The sequence below is a fragment of the Phalacrocorax aristotelis genome, chromosome 8 (genome assembly GCF_949628215.1).
Source record: "Phalacrocorax aristotelis chromosome 8, bGulAri2.1, whole genome shotgun sequence".
NCBI classification, from domain to species: domain Eukaryota; kingdom Metazoa; phylum Chordata; class Aves; order Suliformes; family Phalacrocoracidae; genus Phalacrocorax; species Phalacrocorax aristotelis.
The window spans coordinates 24353358-24369883 of NC_134283.1; the positions used below are offsets into that span (position 1 = coordinate 24353358).

The window sequence follows — 16526 nt, forward strand, 5'->3', positions numbered from 1 at the left end:
TCCACTGTCAGAAAGAAGCAGGAGTGTTTCTGTCCCTACTGGTGTCCTCCCTGCTGCAGGCTGGTGCCAAAGGGAGCCCTGGGCTTCTCCTTGCTGCTGTGAGCTTGTAGAGCAAGGAGACACCCCAGAGCACCCACCAGACAGTGCAGGAAACACCAAGAGAAAAACAAGCAAACAAAAGAAATCACTTTATCACTCAAACCGTAATTTCTAATTGCACTGGTGTTCCAAACAAGCATAAACAAGAGATTAATGGGGAGCTGTGAGTCATGGGTGGCTCCTCCTCATGGTTTGTAAAGCAAGAGAAGAAGAGAAATCAAGAGCCAGCAGTGCTGCGACTACAGCTAACCTGCTGAAAGCTCCCTGAGCCCTGCCGGGCTGCTTTGAAGCAGGAGGAGGAGGAAGCCAAAAGCCCCAGAGGAAGGCAGAGATGACACACAGAAGGTGTCCCCCTCCCACTTCCCATGGGTTGGTGACCTGCCCCAGCACAGTGCTCTGCTCGCTCTGCCAAAGCCAGGCACATGCAAATGAATGCAGCAGAAAAAAAGGGGAAAAGCAGAATGAAGCCCCTTCAAGCAAGTGCTGCCAGATTGTGCAAAGGGTGCCCGGTGTGGCTCAGGCCCGGGTGGGCTCCTTAACTGCAGCAGGGGCTGGTGCTACTCAGCACCCACAGGAAAAGAGGAACGCTTCCATGCTATCTGCATGCTGCTTCTGCTGCTCTACAGCCCTCCCTGCAGTGACATACCAGACAAATACTGTTACTTACCAGTTCTCTGCAGGAAAAGAATTTTACAAATTCTTCTCCTGCCAAACACTGTGTTGAAGACTGTCACTTCCAAGTGCTTGCCAAGGGCCTGATTTGGCCAGCTCTTTAATATCAGACTGCTTCCTGTTTTTGAGCTTGGGATCAGCATCTGGGCAAGCAGGGTTAAGGCCAGCATCCCAGCTAGTCACAGTCCTGAAGAAGGTCTTGCATGCCTGAAAGGCTGGCTGTTTTTTCCAGTTATGTCAGTTGGGCTAATAGAAGTGATTACCTTTCTACCAACCCTGTCTTTCCCATTGATCCCACAGGCTGCTCTTCAAATGCCACCCAGGAAGGAGGGAGCACACATCCAATTATAAAAAGAGGAAAGATTAGTGTGATGACAAAGCAGCAGGGTCAGTGGTGCTGCACCAAACAAACAAGGCATGCCTGGTCTTGACACCCTCCAAGGCCAAGGAACCCAGAAGGTGGCATTTTGGGGTGGGCTGGGGCTCTTCCCAGGACTTAGGCAGTGTAAGAAGTGCAAACTTAACTTCATAACCTCTCCCCTGAGGTTAGGTGTTATATTTTTTAAAATAAGAAGCCTTGAATGTGCTGGAAAGCTAAAACTACTCAAAAGCACAGACAAAGGCATGCAAACCTCAAAAGCAACTCAGACTTTAGGTGATGAAAGTTATTTTTAGGGGAATTTATTATTAGGGGAAATTCCTGCCTTTATTTTGAACCTGTGGTCACTAGTCCCTTTTAGTGTGGGTCACGGCTGCACAGCCAAGAGCAAAAATCTGCTCAAGCCATGGGCCCATCCCAACATACCTCACATAGGCAAACAAGGATTGCCAACACAAGCAAGAGCTGCAGAATCAAGGAAGAAAAATCGGTGACTCTCTGCTTCCTCCACCACACCCTGTTAACCAAAGCAGAGGTTCAGGCTTCTTTGAATATAGTGCAACAAAGACAAAATATTTGGATGTAATCTGGGCTTGCTGATTTCTGCACGCTGGGCCAGAGATTTCCAGAGTCCTGAAGCAGGCTGTGGAGAGGGATGTAGGACTGTTAACAGGGATGTGGAGGACATATGGATGTCTTTGATAAAGCACTTGTTATGAATCAGAGAACTTTGCTTTGACTTTCCCAGACCTGGTGTTTCCCACTGAGTATCCAAACCTGCTCTCCTCCTTTCAAGACTCAGTGCTTCACGGAAGGATGAACATTTGTACATCTATGAGGATAGGGGACCTAATGCTTTTTGAACACTTCAGTCTGTTGTCAGAGTACTCCCAGATGTTAGCCTAACCTACAGGAAACAGCAAAGCAAACTCACCAGGTTATTACCAGAAACTTACTTTGATCACTTTCTAGACCTTTCTGATCAGCTCTTAAAAAAAGAAGGGGGAGCTGAGACAAGGTGTTTTTTCCACACCTTCTGCTTTTCCTTCCCTGTTCCGCTCTGCTCTCCCACTATTGCATCTTGTCTGTACCTTTGCTTTTCCAGCACTTTCTTGCCATACTACCCCCACAAGGTGCATGCTGCTGGCCCTCGGGCAAAGAAGGTGTGGGGGCACCTGTGTGCATGGGAGCCGGGGAACAGTTAGTGCATCCAGCAAGTGCTAACTGAGCCTGAGTCTGCATGTGAACCAGATCCTCAGCTGGTGTGAAGTCTAGGAAAGCCAACAGAGTGCTATAGACTCACCCCAGCTGGTTACAGTTGTACCTGTTGGTACCCGTGTGACATGTACGGCCCTATTTATCTCCACAGTGGGCAGTAGAAACTGCAGGTAATTAGATAAGGTTATTAGCAATGCATACGTGGCTCCTCCAAATGCCCCTGCTTTCCAAAGGCTGTGCACGTCTGCAGTGGGAAAGGGAACCCTGTGGATCTTTGGTTCTTGTCTCCTCATTTTTAAAACCTCTGGAGTGTGCAGATGCAGAAGTGGGGTGTGGAATCAGTGCAGGGAGCCACTAGTTAAAGAAGATTCCTGCCTAGACAGAAACATTATACCACTGAAACCTCCCTTCACCTTATTTCCTGATTCCAGCACCTCATTTACCCCTCTGGTTTAAGCTACAAGGCTTCCTCTCTGTACACCCCGCTCTTCTCTATAAATAGCCTGGGCGCAGCCAGGGCACGACATGGACACCCAGCGGGCCACGGCATGGGGCCGGCGGGGCGAAAGCTGCTCCCTGCTGCAGCCCGTCTGTAGCAGCCAGCGCCTGGCCATCAGCACCGCAGCACAGCCTTGCCACCTGTAAAAAACGAGGCAGAACCGCGAAGCCCCATCAGACTCCAGTGGCTGACGTGTTTCAAACAAGATTTAATATTAGTAACTGTTTAATTGCTAACAAAGGCAGGATCCCTCCACTGCCTCTGCTGCAGGAGGGCCATGGTGCAGCACCCAACCAGGCACTGGGCAAAAGCAACACTTTTTACTCTCCCCCTCTGGGGCATAAGGCAGTGTGACATATCTCTGCAGGAGAGCAGCATGAGGCTGGACAATGTCACTACAGAGCAAGGGGTAGAAACGAAACTCCAGCGGCAGTGTTATCTCCTGTTAGGTTAAAAGGAAGTTTGCAGGATTCCTTAGTCCTTATTTAGCAAATTTGTTTGCTTTGGAGGGAAATAATTTGTGATAGCGTCCAGGGCTAACCACACGGCTGGCTGCAGCATGGCTGTGCACAGCAGTCGTGCAGCCTCCCGGTGCAGGCAGTGCTCCTGAGACAGCTGAGGAGTGCCCGTGCCCTTGACCGGCTCCGGGGTTGGGCTGCAGCTCCAGAGCACTCGGATGCACCCCACCACCCTGGCTGCCTGGGTGCTCACCAGGGCGCTGAGCTCTGGGTGAAGCTGCAGCGATGGTGCTGGGCTGGGGGCCAGGAAGAACAGGGACCTGGGTGACATCCCAGTGCAAAGTGTCACCGGTGAGAATGGGGGCTCTTGGGAAAGCCAAACCCCAGTGTCCAGCCAGGGACAAAGTCTCTGTGAGCACCAGTGGCCTCAGGATTCTCCCGGTGCCATGTGTCCTGGAAACACCCTGGAGCAGGGAGCGTGGCACTCGTGGGCGGAAAGCCTGGGGAGACAGCAGGCAGCGCACGGGGGCGCACGTAGGGTGAAAAGCACAGGGACACCCTGTGGCGGGGAAAACACGCGGGCGGGGAGGGGGCGCGGGCACGGCGCGGAGGGCGGAGGACGTCCGGAGCACGGGTGGCTGCGGGGCGGGGAGCGCAGGCGGGACGCGGGGAGGCGGCTCTGTCGCAGCAGGCGCGGGCGGCGGGACTGCGCGGGGCGGGGACACGCGTGGGGCAGGCGGTGGGGGCGAGGTGCGCGCGGGGCGCGGCGCGGGCTGCCATTGGCTGCGGCGGGCTGATGTCACGGCGGGTGTCGCTATAAGCTCGGCGGCGCCTAACGGGTTGGGGGAGCGGGACGGGACCGGTCCCAGGCACGCACAGCGGGAGCCCCCCCCCCCCCCCCCCCCCCCCCCGCGGTCCCCACCCCCCCGCGGCCCCCCTTATGCGCGGCGCCCGGTGCAGCGTTGCCGCGGAGGAGCCCTAGGCAAAACTGAGCCTCTGCTGCCGGCCCGGGGGGGCTGCTGGGGCGCCATGGGGGTGGAAGACCCCCACCTGCCCAGCGGCAATGTCAGCGCCAACCAGAGCGCCACCGACCCCACGCTCTCACGGGACGTGTGGATGGTGGGCATGGGGATCCTTATGTCGGTGATCGTGCTGGCCATCGTCTTCGGCAACGTGCTGGTCATTACAGCCATTGCCCGGTTCCAGCGCCTGCAGACTGTCACCAACTACTTCATCACCTCGCTGGCCTGTGCTGACCTGGTGATGGGGCTGGCCGTGGTGCCCTTCGGCGCCAGCCACATCATCATGGAGATGTGGAAGTTCGGGAACTTCTGGTGCGAGTTCTGGACCTCCCTGGATGTGCTCTGCGTCACAGCCAGCATCGAGACCCTCTGCGTCATTGCTGTGGACCGGTACTTTGCTATCACCTCCCCTTTCAAGTACCAGAGTCTGCTGACCAAGAGCAAGGCACGAATGGTCATCCTCGTGGTGTGGGTGGTCTCAGCACTCACCTCCTTCTTGCCCATCCAAATGCACTGGTACCGGGCAGACCGTGATGAGGCCATCCTGTGCTATGAGAAGGACACATGTTGTGACTTCTTCACCAACCAAGCCTATGCCATTGCCTCCTCCATCATCTCCTTCTACCTGCCGCTTGTGGTCATGGTATTTGTGTATGCCAGGGTCTTCCAGGTGGCCAAGAAGCAGTTGCAGAAGATAGACAGGAGCGAGGGGAGGTTTCACACCCAGAACAAGGAGCAGGAGCAGAAAGGGGGACCTGGGCACCGCCGTTCCTCCAAGTTCTTCCTGAAGGAGCACAAGGCCCTCAAGACCCTGGGCATCATCATGGGCACCTTCACACTGTGCTGGCTGCCCTTCTTTATTGTCAACATTGTGCACGTCATCCAGGACGACATCATACCCAAGTACATGTACATCCTCTTGAACTGGCTGGGTTATGTCAACTCTGCCTTCAACCCTTTGATCTACTGCCGGAGCCCGGACTTCAGGTATGCCTTCCAGGAGCTCCTGTGCCTCCGCAGGTCCACCCTGAAGATGTATGCAAATGGCTACTCAAATAGCAATGGCAAGAGCGACTACAACGAGGAGGACAACAGCTACCCCCCGACATCAGATAAAACCTGCGAGTTGCTCTGTGAGGAGGGCTCCTTCCCTCATCCTGAGGACTTTTTGCACTGCAAAGGTACTGTGCCTAGCGGGTAGCTTCGAGATGTGATGGGCTTTCACTGGTGGTAAAGAGGAGCCCTTCTCTCTAAGGAAAAACAACGCCCCCAGTAATAATAACAATAATAACAATGATAATAATAATAATAATGGTGATAACAACAACGATCCTTTTCTAGAGCACACCTAAAATCTAATGGCTGCAAGGAACCCAAAACTCGGCAAACCTTCTGGAAACAGGTGGGGGGTTGCCCCGAGCAGGGTCGGGCGGGGCTGTTTGTTCTCTACCTGTTTGGGGCACAACCCTGGGTCCCTTGAGCGGGGGTGGGGAGCGGAATTTAAGGCGGTGCAGAAAGCTTGTCCCCGGAGGAGCTTCCGGGCCGCGGCCGGTGTTGAACTACCTCATGTCCTCGCTGCTGTCGGGGCGGCGGGAGCGGGGTCGGGGTCTCCCCGGTTCCCTTCTCATGACCGAGCCACTGCCCGTGGGACGCACCCCCCCGGGCCGGGAGGACAGCCTCGGGCGGCGGTGCCAGTGGTGTCCGGCCCAGGGGACTGTGCGGAGGTGGCACCCTGCGACAATCTCCCCGGGGAGGGGATGCTCCGAGCGGGGCTGAGCGCGGCTCGGCAGGGCTGGGTTGCATCTGCCGTCAGTGGGACACTTTAAAGAACGCCCAGAGTCGAATGCTTCCCCCCCCCCCCCCCCCCATTTTCCGCCAAGCTCTATAGGACTTTTTGCTGAAACAATAATAATAGAAATAAATGGACTATTTGCCTAGAATGTGGGACTGTGACTGTGGGACTCAGGAATGTGGTACAGGGAAATTGGCTGACACGCTGTGGACACGCTGTTACAACCACACACCATCCTTTTGTTGAGGCTCCAACCGAAGCATTTTAAACTGCCCGGTTTGTTTTAACTTCAAGTCTTAAATGACAGTGAGGCCGAGGAGGTGGGAAGGAAGGAGATATTTTATTTTCTGTGGCTGACTGGAAGCCCAGCTCTGGCCGCGGGACGGCTGGGGGTTGGTTTGTTTGGTTGTTTGTTGAGGGTTGGTTTGGATTTATTTTTCGCCTTGCGGCAGGCTTTGCATTTCGTTCCCGGGTCGCAAGAGCTGGCGGCGGGCGCGGAGGGCTGTCAGGGAGGCGGCAGACACGGGCAGGCAGGTGTGGGCTGCGGGACGACCCGGGACGGGGACAGGGACGGGGACAGGGTGGCACTGCTGCCGCGCGGTTGCTCTCTGAAAGTCCCCAGCCGGAGGGAAGAGGCGACTGGGTGTTTTCAGAAACAGTCGGGAGAACTGGGGCGGGGGGGGTGGGGTGGGACCGAACGGTGCTCACGGGAGGTACGGGCGCTCCGTGAGGCCGTGGTGTCCCGGGGGGGGGATGCTCGGATGCTCGGGCACTGCATGTGTGCGGGCTCTTCTCCCCCCCCCCCCGCCCCCAGTTCCACGCACCTGCCCTGTGCCTCGGGGGCTTTCCTTGCGCTGCTGCTGGGGACGTGTCGCGGTCAGTTTGGAGATCGGCGCTTCCCCGGCAGAGCTGGCTTTGCAGAGCAGTGGGGTGACCAGCTACCTGGGGTGACCCGGAGCTGGGTGCCCCAGTGCTGGTACCCCCCGCTGCAGGTGGCAGAAGGGGTTTGGGGCAGTGCTGCAAGGAAGCTGGGAGGACGGAGGCTGGGAGGGGGAATGGAGCAGCGCTTCTCACTGCCGACACCTCTTTGCAGTCCCTGTGTGGTCTCGGCTCTCTTGGCTGCCCCGAGAAGGACTTGCCCCAAGCGCTGGTACTGAAAGGGGCAGCCCCAGGGAGGGCTGGAGGGGACCCCCTCCTGGAACGGCAGTGTAGGGTCGCGGGGGGGGAATTGCTGCTGGTCTCTTCTGTGGCTGCTGCAAGGTGGAGGGCAACCACCAACGCTTCCTTGAGCTCTTACCCCCCTTGTGGGCCCAACGTGGCTTTTGTGGGTCTGGGTGGAGAAGCTCCTAGCACTCCTTTCTCTCTTTCCCAAAATGGTCCTGATTCTGCTTGGAGAGGGTGCTGGGAAGGAGAAACAGCTGTAAGAGCACTCTCCTCCCCTAGCCCTGTGACAGGTGCTGGCTCAGCTCCACTCACCGCCTTTCCAGCTCAGCACTACAGCAGAGACAGGGAATGTGCCGGAGAGCCCTTCTCTCCTGCTTCTTGCTGTCTGCTTTGATGCCTGTGCCTGTCGGTGCCCTCACCCGCTGCCTTGGTGGGGTTGTCAGCAGCTCCTGAAGTCCTTTGAGTGTGAGCTACGTGAGCAAAGGAGGGGTGCGATGGCATGGTGCGGTGTGTGAGGCCCCAGCTCTGCAAAAACATTTGGTCCTCAGATAAACATTAACAGGCTGTCTGAGCAGGGGGAGACCCCACGTGGGACCAGGACTGGCAGTCAGGTGCTGATGGCTTCATACTGCACAACGATTGAAATGCAAGAGGCTGGTGTGCTGTGAAGGTACACACACTCCAGCTAGAGATGCACTTTAGCTCGGTGCGGGCCGTAATTATTATGTAGCATTCAGGGTGAAGTGAAAATCAACCGCTTGGTTGTAGCGATCAATACCTCCTGTGTCATATCTCCTGCATTTTTAATCTTGCCAGTCACCTGCTGTATTTTGCAACACCCAGAGGCAGCATAGGTTAGCAGGTAGCAAGGACACAGAGGGAAGAGGTGTCCTACAGTGATAGCCAACTCCTGACTCGGGGTCAGGCCAGCCTCTAGTAGACTCAGCAGCCAAACTCCCACTGGCTTTGGGACAGGAGCCTCCAACAAGAAAGAAATCCAGTGTCCACACACCAGTTGCTGTCTGTATTTTTACTATTATTAAGTATTTGCATTTCAGTAGCACATGTGGTAGACCAGGACTTTGTCCAAATAACTGCTCTATTTGGTTGGCTATGTTCATGCTTCAGATGTTGTGGCTGTATGTAGTCAAAGCTGAGAGATGAGCAAGTGGCTAATTGCAGAACCACTACAGCATCCAGAGTACATGGATGTCAAAGGGACAGGGGATGTTGGGCTGTTTGCACTGTGCGGTTGACCTTGGTACTCCAATGCTCTGCTACAGTGTTAGGAAACCTCAGGCTTGCAGTGAAGTCTAAGTGTTGAAAAACTGATATCTTTCCTCTGAGGCAACATTAGTAAAACTGGTGAAATATGAACTGCGTGGTTCTGGGAAGAGCTGGAATCAAAAGAGAAATGTTGGAGAAAAAATATTATGACACCACCAAAGCTGAACCTGATAAACCTTTCCTGTTCCATGGCTGAAAAAGAAAAGCTGTGTAAAGGAATCTGTTGGCCTGTTAAAAATATTTTGTAATAAAAAGGCATTAAAAAATGGAACATTGATGTCAGGACACTAACTGCTTAAACTGACTTTATAGTACTTAGGATTTTACACTAGCAGAGAGTTGGCTCAGGTTAAATATATCTGATAAACGCAGCAGTGACTTCATTTGAGGAAAATCACTGTGACAAAATACCAAATTCTTACTGCAAACACCAGGCTACCTTCTGTGGTTTGGTCCTTACGCCACTGCCACAAAGGTGGGTAGAGCACTGGTGGGATACTCACCACCTCCCGGGGTCAGGGTGTATACAGCTAACTGGAGCTTTGTGGTATTTTCACTGCTTTTAGCCACTTTGGCCAAATAGGTTGTTATTGTTTTTAAAGTTTTAGTCAAGATGAGCATCACAAATGCAGCTTTTGGGTTGTTACAAAATACTGTCCTTGCTGTAGGTTCTGCTTGTGATTCGGGCTGCTGTAGTTCCCACATCAGAGGCTGTCTTTGCTCTGTCCTCTAAAACAGGCAGAGTGTCGAGAGCTGCTGAGTTATGTCAGTCCTTTGCCTCTTGGGAGCATTCCTGGAGAGCTTTTGCTTTCTGGGAAGCCCAGGCGTTGAAATATAACCTGATGCTTGCCCTGGCACTGGGGAGGTGTGGAAGTACAAGGGGAGCTGGCAGAGGGGATGCAGTCTGGGTGCAGATCCCCACTGGGCGCTCAACTTGAGCATCTCTTGAGGACTGGCCATTCCCAAAGTGCCTCATACCCCGCATTGTTCAGCAATTCCTAACATGCAGCATTGCCCATCAGTGCATATCACATTGCTGTGGGATGTCAGGGTGGGCATGTGGATCTTGGCCTCACCTGTGGAGCCAGGTCCACACCTGGTGACCTCCCCTGTGGTTCAGGGGAAGGTGGGACCCCAGCCTAAGGACGCTGCCAAGGTAGTGGGTATGGCAGAGAGGGAGGGAAGATACTTAAGTTACCAAATGCACCCAAATATTTGAAAATAGGCCAGGGATTAGTAGCGTAGAAAGGAGAGCTCGGCCCCTCTGGAGCAGGAGCGGATGTGTGAGCAGGCACACAACGTGCTCTTCATCTCTCCCACGTCACAGATGCTGGGCTTTTCAAAGGGGTTATTTATGTGTTTATTTACTATAAGGGACGTATTTTTGTTGTAGAGGGGAGGGTATTGACAGAGCTGGCTAGGAGTAAACAGCAGGCTGTGATCTATCTCCCAGCACCTCCTGCCCTTCTGATATTACTATGCTCCTGGCTGCCAGGAGTCTCAAACACCCTCACTGGCTGAGGAAAGGGCTTTTGTCCCTCCCTTTGCCAGTCCTCTGCCTCTGAGTGTTTGTTGTCACTGATGTGATGAATCCATTTCCCAAGGAGATGGGTTTATGAGCATGTTAATTTCTCTGGCAGGAGGGAGGATGTCCTATCTTGCATGTTCCCGTCTCTGCTCTGTCAGCTGTTAGAAAGTGCTGTATTTCTAAAAGCAGCAGTGAAGCAAAATTTCCTGACTGGCCATGGCAGTGCCTGGCTGTGTCCCTGGGCAGTGAGGATGGAAAGGGGGAGCTGGGGAAGGTGCCTGCTGGTCTTCTCACCAGCATCACCCCAGTCTTCCCCTTCCCTAGCTGCCTCTGCAGAATGATCCAGCCCTGGTGAAGCACCTCATACCTCGTCTGACCCACATTTTTTGCCAACTTGTAAGGCAGTATCTGTGCCTGCACTTCAGGTTCGCAGCATGCATGGTACCCTTGGTGGTTCTTCAGGTTCACATGAGCAAGAGCAGTTTCGAAAAGCCACCCTGGCCTTGGATGTTGCTCTCAGCAGAGAGGTGGTGTGACCCCAGGCTCCCCAAGGCTAGTGTTTTGCAAGAATTAAGGTTTCTTTCATCACTGTTTTTACACTTGTGCTTAGTTTCTCAGGTCCATGAGCAGGACCACAGCTACCTTCTGGCATCTCCTCCCAGTGCAACAAGGTCTCTTTCAGTGTGAAAGCTTGGCTCTTTGAGACTTGAACCCAGCAGCCTGAGCATTTCTTCCCTCTTATTCTTTTATTGGAGCTGTTTTGAAAGCAAGCATTAGTGCTAACCTTTCTTCCTAGGGGCAAAGAGAACATTTTGCAATGAACACACATACTGGGCTGTGAGGTTACTGTCATTTGGCAGCTCAGGTAGCTACATCCTCTTACCAGAGACATTCCTGTGGTGTGACCAGCTGCATGGGCATCCATGGGGTCCTGTAGATGCTTTTTGTCATATTACAGAGTAGGGCAGCAATATTTCACCCAGTGCTGCCTCCTGGGAGATGTACTACAGCTGTCCCTCAAGGGCCCAAGCTGCAGCTGGTGGCACTGGCAGACCCTGTGCACAACTGCTCCCTCTTCTATCCTCAGCAGAAGGACTGGGGCTCATGTTTGCCTGACACAGAACAAAATACAGACAGCTTGGTCAGGAGCACAGATGCTCCCCTGTGGTCTTAGGGACACAACCTGGGTCTAGACAGAGCAGTGCACACTCAAAACTGGAGTTTACACAGAACTTGGAAGGAGGTTATCTCTCCTGGTAAGTGTTGTAAGAGCAGGACACAACCCTGATTCACCTGGATTTGGCAGTGGTTATCTGCTGGAATTGCTATGTGTAAGGGTGATGAATCAAGCAGGGTATTTCAGGGGGCATTGATCCTCTACAAATGTTATTCATCACCAAAAAAAGTGGATTTGCTGCTTCTCCATGCATGCAATTTCAGTTTTTCTCCTGTTTTCCCATCTTCCTAACGGCAGGAGCATACAACTGAATTTCGGTGCAATATTGCCAGTGCCAGCAACAGTTGATTGGGAATTATTTACTTGTTTACTGTCCTTAGTAAGGTCATTTTTGCACAGGTGCATATATATTTAGATATATGTATGTATATGTGTGTATATGTATCTCCATTATCTACATACAGCGATATATAGATCTGTGATATGTTGTGCTAGGTAGATGCATAGATGAAGATCTGTATGTTCAGATGTTCAAGTATTTATTGCAGGTCTTATTGATTGACATTGTGTTTTTAAATAAAGAGTTTTTATAGTATGCTTGTAGTCAAGTGTCCTTGCTTAAAGCTGTTTTGCTGGCTCTATTTCCCCATACTCTCCAAGTCTCTTCCAGTGAATCCTTCAGGGCTCATAAAAAAAAAAACCCAACAGCTGAATAGCCTGATGCTGGTGGGGAGGCACACACAGCCTCCTCGAGTGGATGATAATTACATTAGCTTATGCAGCGCTTTGAGCCCTGGAAACAGTAAGGAAGTTGTGGGTGCTCAGCACCTCGCCGTAAAAGGACTTCTCTGGTTATGTCAGGGTTCACAGGCAAAGTCGCTTTTAAAAATTCTCCTGTTGTTCTGCCTGTTTGGACTTGAAACAGTGGCAGTCTTGGATGTCTCCTGTGCTGCTGTGGCAGAGCAGGGCTGCTGCAGAAGCACGGACCAGTACAGCTCGGGGCTTCAGTCATCTGTTGCTGGTCACCGGTGCCAGCATTCCCTGGGACTGGGAGGGAACACAGACGTCCAGTGCAGAGACGATTGGGATGGGAAAGGTGAAACACTGCAAAATGTATGCAGGGCTTGTCCATAAAGCCTAGTTCTGTCTCTGCTCTGCTCCAGCCCAGATGCAAGCCCCCACGCTGGCCTTGCAGCAGTACTGAATAACGACTCTGCTCCCTCTCTGCTGTCTGAGCAAGGTCTTACCTCACCTGGGATAAGCACCACACACCTCAGCAGGTCTCTGTAGTCCTGGCTCAGCACAGTGCAAACACCATGCTGCAGCTTCTCCAGCTGTGCTGGTTTGGAGCTTGGGCTGGTAATGGGGTGAATTGCCCTGCAGGAATGGGGGTAACAGGAGCACAGTGTGGTAGGTTGCTTCTGTCTGTCCCAGGTTGCTTTATCTCCTAATTAGGATTGGAAAAGCTTCTAGGGGGAATCTTTGGAAAACTATCCCAGTCTCCTGGCCTGTTCTCTGTTACCCATTGCCCAGCCCTCTTGTCCTGGTGCTGTTACTGCTTCAGGTGAGGGTGAAGAAAGACTATGGTTCATGTGAGCAGGATCCCAGCCGAGTGTGTTGCAATGACAAGATTTTGCATTCCTTACGCCACTTAAGACCATGATGAAAGTCTTGGCAGCAGAGGCCTGTGTGTGCCATGCACATTCTGAGGCTTCTCCTTTCCAGAAACAACAGCAGGGAGTCATTGTGCAGCTTGGATGGGAAGGCTCTTCCAAAACATGGCAGATGCCTAAATGATAATAATGTATGGGTTTGTAACTTTCTGCTTTCAAGGGGTAGAGAGCACCAGCTACAAATACAAGCTGTTGCTGGCTGCAGGGGTCCTCAAGAGGGAATCAGAGTCAGACCTTCAGCATCTGTTGGGGGGGGAGCTTCAGCTGCTATCTGGCTCCCCCCACTGCAGTTAAAATGTGATGTTCAGACTGGGGAACGTTTTATATCCCATCCTATGGAAAGGTGCTTGATCCTAAGAGGTGCTTTAGAGCCAGTCCCTACTTCACAGCAACTTTGGCTCCTGGCACTAGTCTTCCAGTGATGCCAAAGGAAAGACATTAGGAAACGACAGTGGCCACTGCCAGAGCTACCTTCAGTCTCACAGGCATGACTTCATTGTAGGCGTAGGCAACAGGAACAATGGCAAGAGGATCTCTCACCAGCCCTAGAGACAGTCAGAATGCAGCTCCCCACTCCACCACCTCCTCGGCAGCTTGGGGAGATTCAGGCTCCACTGCTGAGCTCCGCAGCCTCAGCCCAGTCCCAAGAAATGCATAAACAGCAAACAGCCTCTGAGAGGCCCCTGCCAAGTACTTTCTCCATCATGTAAATATTTTTTCCTCTTAAGTATACGCGAGTGTGAAAAATGGCTCCTTAATCTATTTTCCTCCCTGGCTGAAGGAAATGCTTGTTCATCCCTGGGTGGGGACTGCCCTCATCTTGATATTTTGCAACCATCAGCCTAAGCAAGAACCACACTGCAGAAAGAATTTCTTATTGCCCCCAAAGCCATGCTGCTCTTCCTGCCTCCCAAGCCTGCTGGCATCAGATCAAATGCTATCTACCATGATGGGTCCCTGTCAGGCTGTTATACTCCTTAGTGGCTGTTGGATGGAGGTCCCATGGGCTGCAGCGTGTGGATAGCAAATTGGTTAGTCAGCCTTGAAGCAGCCTTCAAAAACAGTGCAAAATATCCATGGGGTTGCAGAGTCCCAGGTCCAAAGCCTGAAATTCCCATCCTGTTGTATTGGTCTCATGTCTGGAAACGAGTGGCCGTTTTTCCTGAGAAAAACTGGAGCAGAAGCCCTAGATAAGTTTCTGTAGGAAAGCAAATGTCTCGGTGACAGAGATGCTGATTTTATGATACACACATAGTAGAGAAACGAAATGTGTCTGCGTGCCACAGCGGTAGTGGAAGCCCTGATATATCTATGTGCAGGGGACCAGGGTGGAGGAGCTGCGTAGGTATCTGTTCACTGGAGAATGTTTCCTCACTGTTCAGATGTTTTCTTACTCTCCATTCATCTCACCTGGTTGTTTTGCTTGGGAATGAGTGGGATGAGGGGCAGGCTGTCACCTGCCTTTTCCAGCCCTCTGCTTGGGACCTTGGCCAAGGTCCGTGTCTCACCAAAATAAGAGGACGTTGCTGTTGGTGTTTTCAGAGAGGAAGCGTGTCAGCATGGAGGCCAGCCTCGCACAAGAGAATGATGCTGAAATAAATCCGTATCGCCCTAGACTGTAAGTCTTTTGTGATACCTCATTGTAACCCAGATAATACTGTGATACTCTGCCTCAACACGAGTCTGGCTGAGGACGGGATCTTCTTTATAGAGACAAGTTAGGCTCAAAAGCTGGAGTTCAGAGCACCTGAGTGCAAAGGACTGTACAAACAGATTTGTAGCTGAAAAGGAGAAAGAAACAGTTCCCTCATTCTCAGATAAGAAACACGCTCATCATAGCCCAGAATTCAATAAGGAGAGATTTTGACTTTCTAGGCTGGGTTTTAGGATGATTTCTCAGGGGATTTGCTGTGCTGGGCCCTGTGACGCCTCTCCTGCCCCTGTGTCTTGCTAGGCTCTGTGTAAGTTAGCCCAGTTCAGGAAGTACCTCTTTCCACCCAGCTTGCCATATTTGAAAGACACCTGCACAGTAAACCATCAGATCACAGATTTTCTGTTGGGATATGTGTTACTCTGTTCCTGTGCTCTTGTTAAGCTGGATCGCAGTGCCATATACAGTGGTGTAAGCTGGAAGGTAACTCATGAAATCAGTCGTGACAGGGACTCAATCCACTCTCTGCATTAAAACTTGAAAGCCTACTTGTAGCAGGGTCAGTGTCTGATTCCAGAGGTCTTTGGTGCGGAAGGTGGGAGAGGAAGAAAGATGCTTTCATGGCTGAGCTGGAGGGGGAGATGTAACTCAGCATGACAAATTTTTCTAACACAGATATGAAAGCAGTGTCTTACCTTGGATGGCATTTTGCTTTGGGTTGCGATGGGTGCTGGTAAGGACCTGCCTTTAACCAGGACCAACCCTTTGAAGTGCTGTGGCTTAGAGACACCCCTCCCCTTGTATTCTGGCAAGCACAGGTTGTCCTCTTCTTCTTTTCAGCTTCATGAAAGTGCAACAATTTGTGAACTTGCCAGGGTTTTGTATAACTGAAATGTTAGCACACTCCCGGCTGTGGGAGATGGGGTCCTGAGCAATATCAGTAGTGGTGGCAGTGAAGAGGCAATGAAGGCGAGTCCCACCCAAACCTGGAGGTCCTTTTGTCTCCAGCTGAGATACAAATATAGAGATACAGAGTACAAGCTTATACAGTTATAGATATGGAAGCAGGGAAGGCACTAAGCTGGGGGCACAATCCACAGCTATTGGATTTAATTCATTATCACTTCAGCACAGCAGCTGAGGCAAAGGGGAGCTGTATGGGGGAGACACATGGGAGGAGGAAAAAGCAGGAGCAGAACCACAGAAAGACATTTTGTGGCTCAGAACAAGAAGGCCATTCCTCAGTAACTGCATAGCATGATTTGTTCAGCTCATTTAAAAGGTGGCTCTGTGGTTCCTCATCCCTCCAGGGCTCCCTGCTGTTGAGAAAGACCCTTCTTAAATGGGGATCCTCAGGGTACCTATTTATAGCATGGAAACCCCTCCAGGAGAGTCATCCAGCCCTGAATGAACATCTTCCTGTGTCTGGCAGCAGGACAATGTACAGGCTGTTCCTCCTGCAGTCGCAGCCCCTCCTTTGCAGGCCCCCAGCTGACGTTTGCTAGCAGACTGTAAGGGACAGTTGCAGGCATCCCTTCCCAGCACAAGAGGTGATGACACACCAGCTGCTGCCACGCTGGGCTGGCAGGGACAGGAGGAGGCAGGGAGAGGGGCAGGGTGCTGGGCTGCTCTGGCTGGGCTGCCTCTCCCATGGCAATGGGCAAGAGTCAAGTGATGGGAAGCGAGGGTCATGTGCTGTTCCCAGAAAGGAAAGGTCAGGGCACAGAGCTGTGGCGTGATTAGCCTCAGACCCAGACACAGTGGCAACAGGGCCAGGTCAGGGAGGGCTGTGATTTCTAAGCATGACTTGTGGATGTTGGCCAGGAGAGACAGAAATTAATTGGAGAGGGGGGAAAGGATTTTTGGTCTGAAGTGAAGCGTGGGGCTTCACAGAAGTCCTGGCTAGA

The 16526-nt window shown here is 52.3% G+C and overlaps 1 protein-coding gene across 2 annotated transcripts in view; it reads left to right on the top strand.

Moving 5' to 3' along the window:
• The first annotated feature begins 4173 nt into the window (after positions 1 to 4173).
• ADRB2 (adrenoceptor beta 2) overlaps positions 4174 to 16526 on the top strand; it is a 38126-nt gene continuing 25773 nt past the window's right edge. The window contains exon 1 of one of the 2 annotated variants that reach the window (XR_012662077.1): positions 4174 to 5749. Coding sequence is in view for 1 of the 2 variants with exons in the window: in XM_075102014.1 (XP_074958115.1) it covers positions 4355 to 5528 (1174 nt within the window). In the remaining variant the exon portion in view is untranslated. The remainder of the gene's footprint in view (positions 5750 to 16526) is intronic. The other variant, XM_075102014.1, reaches the window with a different exon arrangement.